Consider the following 9,317-nt stretch of genomic DNA (forward strand, 5'->3'; position numbering starts at 1 on the left):
ACCAACAGAGCAAGAAAATTGTCATGGTAGACTAATTCACTTACCTTACTCGTCGCTGTAAAGATAAGGATTTATCCTTGTACTACATAACAAGTAAGAAAACCGTGGTGGTAGACTGATGTGACAAAACTTGGGTGCTGGGTGGCATTTGAAATTTCAGAAACTGAACTGAAGATTTTACTTTACTTAAGCTACGAGGGTTCCTCTGTTGTTCGTCAAAAGACAAAATGGGTCAAATGACACGATTTGGCACCCCACTAAAGAACACATCTGTCAGCTTAGTGCATTTGAAGATCTCATTAAAAAGACAAAGCATAAAAACCTTTGTTGAATAACATGAAATCCTCCTTAAAACTTCAGAGTTGTATATACCTATGTACTTATCTGGTCATCTAAGTACGGAGTACGCGCTGAAAGAGAATTACACTGTTTCAGCCAGGGCAAGCAGAGCCTCCCCGAACGAGACTGACTGACTGAGCAGTGACCACCCATGTGCTGCCAGCGTTAGTTATACCAAAGTTTATATTCAATCTGGACAACTGTTGTGGGACATGCAGAGTGGTCAAAAATCTCTTTCCGTCTTTCCAGCAAAGAACATGCAACAAAATGCTCCAAGCAGCTAAGTCAAAAAGGCTCTGCCTGCAGAGCCTAATTTCCAGGCTTGGATGTTCCTGAAGAATTCGTTTTTTCTAAAGTAGATACGGTACCTGGCATACTCCATTGGAAACTCGGTGGAAAACACGGTTAGAAAAAAGATATAGAAGGAACTAGAGCTCGAGAAAAATGCTCGCAAGTTTCTGTAACTTCGGCATAGAGAGTGGGCTGTTTCCGAGGAAACCGGACAGTCAGAGTAGTAGTACTCCATAAGACGATCTCAAAGGTCAAAAAAGTTGTTGTGCATCGAATAATTTAGCCTTTCCAACAAAGAAATGAGTGAGCAAGGACCGAATGAGTTTTACAGATTCTTAAATTAGCGAAATTATCTTCAAGATCATGTCGTGAAAAGACAAAAGAGATACGGAAGTGCCGTCGCTGGACAAATAATCCTCATCTGAACCAGTAAGCAACACCTATGATAGCACATGGTGAAGTAGAACCACAACACTGAACATAAATGCTGAGTCAAAGATATGAAAGAAACATCCCAGGTACCAAGAGCACATTAATAATGAATAACACCCGCAAAAAAAATAATGAATAGACCACAAAGTTATTTATGGAACAGTGATAATAACAGTGAAACGCTAAGCAGCAGCATAGGTTCAAAAGAAAAAAAAAATGGTTCTCCTGATAGTTAGCTTAGGTCATATTAGACATAAATAAACTTACAAGGCAATAATAATGCAGTCCCTTCCCTATATTGTTAGCACACCTTAACAGCTTTGCTAGAACCTATGCCAACTCCCTTCTAACATACACCAGTAAAATATACATAGGATATGTACATCCTCTTGCCAAAAGGCATAAAAAGAAACATCTAATAAGTCAAATATTGAGGGAACTTACATAGCTGAAAAGCTTGCTCATAATCGGTATTTAACATATTGCCTCCATTATATACAAAAACTCTTCTTTGCAGCAAACACAAACTATAGCCTTGAACGGCGGAGGTACTTGATGGGATTGAACGGACCCAGCTGCCGTGCAGAAGCCAGCGTTGGTCGTCCATTTGGAGACACTGTTGGCTTGATGTCCCATCCTTCAACATTTTTAGGAACACAGACATCAAACATAATTTGGCCAAGGACTCCTTGAGGCTCCATCCTGGCTGGATAGGGTAGTGACCGTTTCTGCTCCTCAACAAGAGAATCTGGTTCCCTAGAATCATGATGGTCCTTTGAACTTGGCAAGAAGAAATGGTCGCTGGGACTGTTGGCTACCCTTCTCAGGCTCTCATTTGAATTGGCGGCCACATTGTGTAGATTGCACACACAGTGCGCTATCTTGTACTCCTGATCCCATGCAGCACTGGTGCCCTTCAGCTGGCTTCTGTGGCAGAAGGTGACAAGAGCTTTCTTCAGTATATCATCTACAGCAGTTCTGTATTCCGCTTCATGCAACTTGTAATGGCCTGCAGGATATATATAAAAAATTGGTTGTGAATGAAATCTGCAATGATGACTCCCAGCAGAGAAGATATCAAGGATTTAAATGATGGAACTTAACATAAATAACCAAATATGTAGCTTTGTAATATTAAACTCTGAGATAATATTGTATTCGCCCTCATGACAAGGAGTATAAACATTCAATCAAATAGTCAGATCAAACACTTGAGCTTAGTATTGTCTTCTTCGATAAATTAGAAATTCTAAAATGGATGGAAAATATTGTTAGGCAAGATGATGCAAATGCTTGATCCATTGTCTTCTACTGTCATCTAGGTCTCTAAGACCTAAGCGTATAGACATGAAGTTGTTTTCATATCTGTCAGACAATCTCTGCAATTAACAAATCCAAATATGATATTAATGAAGGTCTTGGAATGGAAACCGCCATGACAATAATTGTGCAAATACATGTTTCTACTAGTAATATATTTCACATTTTAAGTTAGTACTCGGTAATCCTATCTAATAAAACCAGACACTGAAGATAAAATGAAGGCGTACCAACATGAGGGGAATCACTCCACTTGATTACTTTAACATCTGTGCCTAGCTCGACCAAACGCCTGGCGAAACCACAGACAACATGGCATGGAGCAAGATCATCGCCTTCCGAGCAAAATATAAGAACTGAACCCAACCCCTGGATGAACAGTTAAAAGTTAATTGGTGTGGCTAGTGAAGATGATCTGCAAAAATCACAAAGGCAAACCAGACTTACTGCTGATGAGTATAGCGTGTGCCAATATTCTGCACGCTGAGCTTCAATTCTGCTTGGGAAGAGAGTATCCATTCCAGATGCCAAAGCCTTTGCCATCAAGGAACGTAGCATGGATGGTTGAGCTGAAGCGCCAATCACAGGATTTTGAAGAAACTGTGTGCCCACATCGCTCAAAAAATCCACTGGACCAGAGTCATAAATTTGGCCAGAGATACAGTTTCTAACTAACCGATAGTCCTTCTACATAATGGAAAATTTACATCAATAATGTTTAAGATGTTTGCCAACAAATCCTCAGCTGATAATATGCTAAGTCAAAACATGATGAAAATGGCAAAGAAAATGAGGACTTAAACATAGAATGATGATGAGAGACTTCCAAGTATGTTCAAGAGATCGAATATATGCAGCTGAAAACATGCCTAGTCAGAACATAATGACAACATAATGACAATGTCGTAGAAAACAACTTCAACAGAATGAGCAAATTGCTACACAGTACATGCAAATGGAAGAAAACAAAACCTAGTATATGCACTTCACAATTGACATAGATATGGTTTTTAAATAGGTTCCCATTATCCTTGCAACAAAGAGAAATGTATATGTAAACTTCAGGAGAAGAGAAAGGATAGAAAAAACATACCACCGTTGCATCTCCTTCACATCTTCCGTCTAGTAACTGCGAAACCAATCAAGTTTAGTCATTTAAACTGTGAAAGGGGATAGGCAAATAGATGATATGTACGATGAGGTGGCAAAAAGGAAGAACTGAACAAGCATGCACCTGAATAACCTTGTACATGCATCCCTTTGAGCCACCAGAAAAAGAAGCAAGCACAGTTGGCAATGGCTTTACTTTCAATTCCTGAAACGCCAGCATTTCACATAGTTAAAAGCAAAAATTATAAAAATAATTAACTGCAACCAAGTGGAAAGATAGTAAACAGAAGTCCCATTCCACGAGAGCTTATATGCATTCTTCTAAACAATACAGAAAGTTTATAATATGTCAATATGCAAATATTTCAGACTCTAAACCAGCAAGAAGATTATGTAGAGGTTGCCGCTTGGACACAAAGTATAAAATAAATGGAAAGGGGTGAAGGGTCAAACTCTAACTTCATGCGTTCTGCCAGGGGTTCTTACATCTATACATTTTTTGTATATAAATCATTTGGATGATTAAGGAGCAAAAAGAGAAAGTCACATGTGTATCACTCCCTCCTTCTCAAAATGTTGGGCGTATTAGGTATTAGCACGAAAATTAACCCATTGATTCTTACGTGAGCCATCGCACAGAGGTAACTGAAAGAAAACGGTGGAGCATGCACGATCTCCTTTGTCCCACTCTTTGTTGACCGATCCAATCTCAAACGATGAAAGGTAACCGCACTAGATGCTCGTACGTGCTTTCTTTTTTTCCACAAAAGTAGCTAATCGTTGGTGAGGCTGTAACTGTGCGTCCTATATTATGGAATTGCATGCAGAATTTAATACGCCCAAGATTTTGGGAAGCAGGGAGTACAAAATAGTGTCAGTGCTGGAGTAGGCTAAATACAACATGATCATTGACTAAAACAACAAGTAACATAGTTACTTACTCCCTCCGTCCGGAAATACTTGTCGGAGAAATGGATGTATATTAGAAATGGATGTATATTTCTCCGACAAGTATATTCGGACAGAGGGAGTATTATTTTCTTCATTTGAACAATAAAGTTATCAATGCTTAATATACAACGTGGTATTTGTGGAGTACAACAACCAAGAAAAAATGTACCTTTGCCAGCTCACTAATAACACCACATGCCAATGTTGCTGCTTTCTCAGAGAGATACCTGGAAGAAGAAAAGAATCAGTATAGCGCCATTAGGTGTAAATAGGAACCTAACGGTGCAGACTGCAGAAGACCCCATATGCAAGTTTACACCATAGCCCTTCAAGTATAAGATAAGTAGATAACTGAAGCACGATGCAAGGAACTCCATTGCTAGTGACCTAGTGTTACAATGGTACTCACTCAAGTGTCATTTTAGGTGAAATACCCTGCTGAATGAAGCCTATAGCTCTACCAGCAACAGATGATGCTGATGAAGACCCTCTACCTCCAGCAACATCTGATTTGATGCACTTAATTTGCTAATGCTATTCAATAAAATTACTCTGAGGTCTCTACACAAACTACATAAATGACTACCAAGCTTGCAGATGCACAAACTGTGTTCAGGCAACAAAACTCTGGATGGATGTACCAAACATTCTTAACATATTGAAGCAATCCATGTTATTTTAGCTCCTTTTGCTAGTTCAACATACTAGTAGTTTCAGAAGGTTCAATCTTAGTATTTCATTTTTACTTACTAAAATTGATACCTTCGATTTTTCGCATCCTCATTTGCGCAAAAACGCAAGTACCACAATGCAAAACCTTCCCTTATCCTCCAATAAATAAGCTTTACCAAATCTCAAAGCGTAATCAAACCCCAAACACGCAAAATCACTAAGACGCTAACCACTCGCATGCTGCAGGTACGTAGGCATATATACCTAAAAGTGCACAAAGCGACAATGTAAACCATGCAGAATATAGAAGAGTATAAATTACACAGCTACAGAGATGCTCGAACTAAGAGAACTAACACGCAGTGATGAATCGAGTGACCCATCAAACACTACCCAACAACTAATTGAACTCCAGAAAAATTTTCATAACAAGCTAAACCTGAAGGATAAAGCCTAGTCCCCAATGATTCGGGTAGACACAAAATTAGCGACCAATCTCAAATCAAGCCTAACCGCAGCTACGAAATCAGTGACCAATCTCAGAACCTCTAAAATTAAACCTAACCGCAGCTACAACATCAGTGACCAATCTCAGAAACTCTAAAATTAAACCTAACCGCAGCTATAATTCCACTCCATGAGGCCGCAGAGCTACAGGCGGCCACTTCTACGAGCCCAGACGAGCAACAGATCTCCCGAATTTAACGGCTAGCACAAGCAACAAGTGGAAAGGAGCGAGGGAGGGAGGATGGGGGAAGCAGCGCCACTCACAGCGATACGAGGTCGGGGTGGCAGACGAGGCAGCGCCAGCCGAGCGAGGCGTAGAGCTCGACGAACGGCCGCAGCTGCGCCTCGTCGCTCCACACCCACGCGAACACGACCACGACGCCCCGCGCCCCCGACGGCGGCGCGGGCGCCCAGTAGAAGCGGCCGCCGCAGCCGGGCCACATGGCCACCAGCCGCCGCTCCTCCCACCCTCCCTCGCCGGACGGACCTAGGCGGCGAATCGGGGCGGCGGCAGGTGGGCGAGGGAGGGTTTGCGCTGCTGTCTCGCTGGGAAGGGGGACTAGCGGAGACGGGACGGGAACAGAAGAGGGAGATGGAGATGGCGGATCGGAAGGGAGGAGATGGGTCGCTTTGGCGTTTGGTTCGTCGCGGATTTGTTTATTTCTTTCTTTCTGTGTTTCCGTGAGCTTCTGCGCCTCCTTTTTTGCGGTTTCCGCACGAGTACGGGATTGGGTTTCTCGTCAGCGCATTTATTAAAGAAATGATTTTTGTGGTGATGGGTCAAAGCTATCCTACGCGGCTCGTAGGATAAAGATGAGGAATGCGTACGTACCCCGTGCACGTATAGAAATACAATTCAATAATGTTTCATGTAGGAGGGCCTGTCAAAAAAAAAGATTCTCAAAAAAAGAGTAGGAGGGCCTGTTTGAATGGGGTCATGGGGGCTATATTTTCAGAGATTTTTCATGTCTAGTTTTTTCTTTAAAAATGCTAGTACATATGTCCGTGCATTGCAACGAAAGAAAATGGTAAACACGAACATGAATCGGTCAACTACATCCTTTGCATGGAGCCAAGGCCGCTATAATTACTCTATTATGTGTTACCAACAGGCTACTCACATAACATGAAAAGAACCATTTTTGAGTCAAATTAAGGGTTGGTCGTCTAGGCATGGATGAGAATCAAGGTAGATATTCTTGTCAAATTTGTAGAGGATCTGCTTGTAGTTGAAGAAAATGAGCGAGTTGGCCTTGGAGGTGTCAATGATCAGGGACGGAGCCAGTAAACATATTAAAGAGGGACCAATGGAAGAGATAAAATGTTAAGGGAGGAGCAAACATACAAATTTAGAACACTTTGAACTAACAATCTAAGGTTGTTTCAGAAAATAGATTGCCATGGGGCAGCCATGGCCCTAGCTCGCCCCCATGCTTCGTCACTGCCAATGATCCGCTCGTACATGGCCTTTCATAAGTCGGTGTGGCCAGTCCTTTGAGGCAGGACGCTATAACTAATCCACATAGCATTCCTGGTTAACCGTCACTTCTAGTCAATGTTTTAAATAGCGGGCTATGGAAAATAACGGCGGGCCTACAAATCAGCTATAGCAGGCTATTTATGAAGGCGACCATTTAGCAGCACCCTGTTGAAAAGGCTATAGCGGAGCTATAGTTGGCTATTTAAAACTATGCTCCTAGTTTGCTCGTCGACGCAACTCCTGACTGTGGCGCTCATGTCATTCATGTTGGCTCTGTAGAAGTGCATGCTCTAGCCAATGCAACCAAAAGACCGATCTGATGGAAGAGACTAGGCAGCACATTGTACGTCAACACTCCCCCTCACGTGTGGCTCTCTCGGGCCTAAACGTGGACCGAAAGTGGGCTGCAATATAATTGCGCCAGCCGGGTCTTGAACTCAAGACCTCTTGGCTCTGATATCATATAGAAATGCATGCTCTAGCCAATGCAATCAAAAAACCAAAAAACCAGCGTGAATATTTAAGAACATAGTGCAACGTCGGATTTATAATATTTTTTGAACCTTTTAAAAAATATGAATTGCCGAATATTCTTGGAAACATGAACATTTTTTTAATTACGAACAATGCTTTTAATATTCCATCCATTTTGGAAAAAATATGAACAAAATTTGAAACAACATCATTCTCTGAAGACATGAAACTTTTATCAAAACCCAATTATTTTTTAATTTTTCACCGACTTTTGAAAAAAAACATGTTTTAAACATTCAGAATAATTTTATAAAATGAGTTTTTAAACGCAGACATTATTTTGAATCTGTGAATATTTTACTAAAATAATAATATATTTTAAATTTCGAATAATTTTTAAATACATGTTTTTAAATCCCAAACAATTTTGGAATATTTATGAATTTGAAAGAAAAATTGAAATGAGAAAATAAATTAATGTTCCAAGCATCTTTAAAAAAGGGGAAGACAATATTGTAATTCGAACATTTTTCGAAAATTTGACAAAAAAATAAATTCTGAACCTTTTTGAAAAATTTGAATTACAAAATAATGTAAACAAATTATTGGACAGAAAAACAAAATGGGTCGGCCCAGTCTTGGATGCCCTGTGCAAACTCCGACTATTTGTAGCACCGGGCGGGAAATAAGCTTTTTCAGCTACATTGGCAGGCAAATAAGTGGGCTGGATTCGCTGGGCCATGGCATGTGCGGGGCAAGTACGAAATTTCTAGATTGCTAAAAAAACAGACGGACGCACAAAAATTTAGTACCACCTAGAGATAGAAAAATAATTTTCGACGGTGAACGACTGAAAAAATCGGAGAAACGCACATTGCTTTATTAGTAGGTGCACATATGCCCGTGCGCTGCAACGGGAGAGTTAATTGGTGTGTCCATCGAAATAACCATCAACACGGCGGAAGAACATCCGAATGGTGCCAACATAAATTCATGTAAGTAGTACTACATTAAGAAGCATGTTACAGATACAATACTTTTGATATGGTTTTCATATGACGATTAAAGAGCCTCATACCACGACATTATTTTTATGTTGAAAGAATGTTTGAAATTTGCACCGTGAAAAGATCTTTAAAAAGGGTTTTCTTAAACGCGTTTTACACCATCTCTTCATATATAACGCATTTTGCAAGATAATATCATATAGAATCTATATATTTTGAGCGATTTTCACATATAACATATTAAATTTGGAGTTATCGTTTAAAAGATATGATAATTTCAACAAATACTGGAATCTGCATAAAATAAAAAAAGGTAAAAAAAAGTAGCTGGGCCAAGATAATATCATACTATAGATATTCGTGGAGAAAAGGCAGCAAAAAAGAGTAAGAACCTGGGATCAAACCCAGCTCTCCCAGATAGGAGAGCAACACCCTAGCCAGTAGGCTGCTTGTGTAGTTGTGATAATGTCAGGGCCTAGCCAGTGGCGGAGCTACCCAGAAATTGTTGGGCGGGCCAAGGAAGCCCAACCTGAAGAAAACGCAGATTTTTTCTCTCAACAAGGCCCAGTTTTCCATATACTCTTCAGTGTTTGGACCATGGGCTGGACGGGCCATGGCCCATCGGTCCTTGGTGTAGCTCCGCCAGTGGGCCTAGCTGTAAATGATCCTAATGCAACCGGCGGTCACCTAATAAAAAAGAATTATTTTTGTCACTTACGGGTGGCATTGGTGGG

The 9,317-nt window shown here is 40.6% G+C and overlaps 1 protein-coding gene across 1 annotated transcript; it reads right to left on the reverse strand.

Moving 5' to 3' along the window:
- Nucleotides 1-1,288: 1,288 nt before the first annotated feature.
- Nucleotides 1,289-6,265, reverse strand: LOC123165245 (uncharacterized). The gene is made up of 7 exons (XM_044582877.1): nucleotides 5,887-6,265; nucleotides 4,613-4,670; nucleotides 3,617-3,697; nucleotides 3,476-3,511; nucleotides 2,830-3,069; nucleotides 2,613-2,751; nucleotides 1,289-2,071 (listed from the first exon to the last, which is right to left on the reverse strand). The coding sequence occupies exons 1-7, from the start codon at nucleotides 6,063-6,065 to the stop codon at nucleotides 1,590-1,592; spliced, it is 1,215 nt and encodes a 404-aa protein (XP_044438812.1). The 5' UTR covers nucleotides 6,066-6,265; the 3' UTR covers nucleotides 1,289-1,589.
- Nucleotides 6,266-9,317: the final 3,052 nt, after the last annotated feature.

The sequence above is a fragment of the Triticum aestivum genome, chromosome 7D (assembly GCF_018294505.1).
Source record: "Triticum aestivum cultivar Chinese Spring chromosome 7D, IWGSC CS RefSeq v2.1, whole genome shotgun sequence".
Classification (NCBI taxonomy): Eukaryota; Viridiplantae; Streptophyta; class Magnoliopsida; order Poales; family Poaceae; genus Triticum; species Triticum aestivum.